General features: G+C 49.3%; 2 protein-coding genes across 2 annotated transcripts; both read right to left on the reverse strand.

The window, feature by feature from the left end:
- Positions 1–178: 178 nt before the first annotated feature.
- PPTG_19795 (hypothetical protein) lies at positions 179–859 on the reverse strand (the record flags this gene model as incomplete). Its single annotated transcript, XM_008918349.1, has 2 exons — positions 179–507; positions 583–859. The coding sequence occupies 2 exons, from the start codon at positions 857–859 to the stop codon at positions 179–181; spliced, it is 606 nt and encodes a 201-aa protein (XP_008916597.1).
- A 43-nt stretch (positions 860–902) lies between these two features.
- PPTG_19796 (hypothetical protein) lies at positions 903–1,430 on the reverse strand (the record flags this gene model as incomplete). The annotated part of the gene is made up of 1 exon (XM_008918350.1): positions 903–1,430. The coding sequence occupies one exon, from the start codon at positions 1,428–1,430 to the stop codon at positions 903–905; it is 528 nt and encodes a 175-aa protein (XP_008916598.1).
- Positions 1,431–1,780: the final 350 nt, after the last annotated feature.

The following is a 1,780-nucleotide window of genomic DNA, read 5'->3' on the forward strand; positions in this document are numbered from 1 at the left end:
GGATTTCCGCAATAAAGAAAAATAAACAGTTGAGATTTAGAACACTAAAGAGTAACGTCCCCTTTTATTAAGGTTATCGTTAGTAGGTGCCTTCGGATATTAAGGACCTATTAACCTTATTAGGGTGTTGAGTTAACCCCTTTACTCTTTGAGTTAACCGTCTTCCTCTGACGCTAAGCTACGGCAGCCCCGCTGCAACGCCAAAGACATCGTGTACCGCAAAGCTAAACAGCTTATACCGATTTACGTTAGTCCCATGGGTTGAATCCACCAGCACGACCTCAGGGAAAGCAGCAAACAATCGTTTCTGACGCGCCGACTGGAAAGTCACCACACGGATGACGTTGGTCTCACTGTCGACGATGCACTCGGCCGTGTTTCCAGTAGCACTCTCGATGAACTCATCTAGTACAGCAATAGCTCTTTCAGCATCTGTTCTGCCACCACGAAAGGTCTTTTTCACTCCGTGAATCAAGTTGTGGACATCTTTCAACAGCATAAGTTTCCCTACATGCATACAATAATCCATGTGATCACCACATAAATTTCACCGAATTCAAACCGAACGCAATTGGGGCGTACCTGTCTTCGCCCGAAGATAAGATAAAATTCCGCGCGGCTTAGCTCCAGCCTTGGACAGGACTGCTATATCTTCACGCAATTGGGGGTCCTCAATGCGACGATTCTCAGCGTAACTATACCATTGATGCTCTGTCAAAGCGTGATCATGAGCTCCAGACGCGGACACCACCAAGTGAAACCCATTTCCACTCAGTCTCAAACACACGCGAGCAGAACATCCCGTGGACCAAACCTTCGAATGACTCCTTCGTCCAGTGCCTTTACTCACGAACGGCATCCCGTGCGTGCACAAGAAAGTTCGGCAGTACGTATCCCAAGCCTCAGGAAGAAGTGTTCCGCCAGTACGCGAGCGCTTGTCCGAATTCCTCCCGCCTTCCACGATACTGCATTCTTCTTTGCTTGGCTTGCTCGGACGCAATCTTGCGGTTTCGTGCCTTCACCGACGTATTTGTACGACGTGAGAACAACTGAAATGTTTGCTTCTGAAAGGCGGCAAATACTTTGTCGAAGAGGTCCCAGGACTCCAAAAATGTGGTGAAGCCCTCTAGAAAACTTCCTGCAACAACTTCGTCTTCGTCAGCGCTGTGGTGGACTAGGTTTTGATTCAACTTCTTCTTGCGTTTTCGGTGTGCGTTCGGTTCGTCTTCTGCGCTCGCATCTCCCGTCTCCACGACATCTTCCCCTTGGTCTTTCTTGTAGTCCATGTCGTCCGTAACTCCGTGCGATGCCAGCTCGTCCTCTTCATCAAGTTGGTTCAGGACTTCATCTAAGGCAGGATTGTAGACCTGAGTTGATGCCGCTGCTTGAAGCTGTTGAGCTTCATTCGTCTGCGAAGTTTCGGTCTGCATTATGTCCACATTTGGTGCTATTTTGGTGTCGATATCCAAGCCGAGTAGCTGCTTTCCTTCACAGCTCGAGTTCACTCCGGATTCATTGCCGTCTTGCTCAGCTCCCAATTCAGTCAGCACTTGTGTCAGTTCCTCACTTGTAGCCGAATTGTTACGAAGTCTTTCTTCACGCTGGAGCCCGTGGATCAACTTGCTCTACCACCTTTCAGTTTCATCGACAGTTCGTCGGGCGCGAACACGGTCGCCGTACGCCTCGTGAAGCTTTGCTCCTGTTGCATTGTGAGGCGCTTCCCTCCAAAAGGTAGACCAAGACCGGTTTGTCACCTTGGGGACGATGTTGCTTCTTCTTG

The sequence above is a fragment of the Phytophthora parasitica genome, assembly GCF_000247585.1.
Source record: "Phytophthora parasitica INRA-310 unplaced genomic scaffold supercont2.187, whole genome shotgun sequence".
Lineage (NCBI taxonomy): Eukaryota > Oomycota > Peronosporomycetes > Peronosporales > Peronosporaceae > Phytophthora > Phytophthora nicotianae.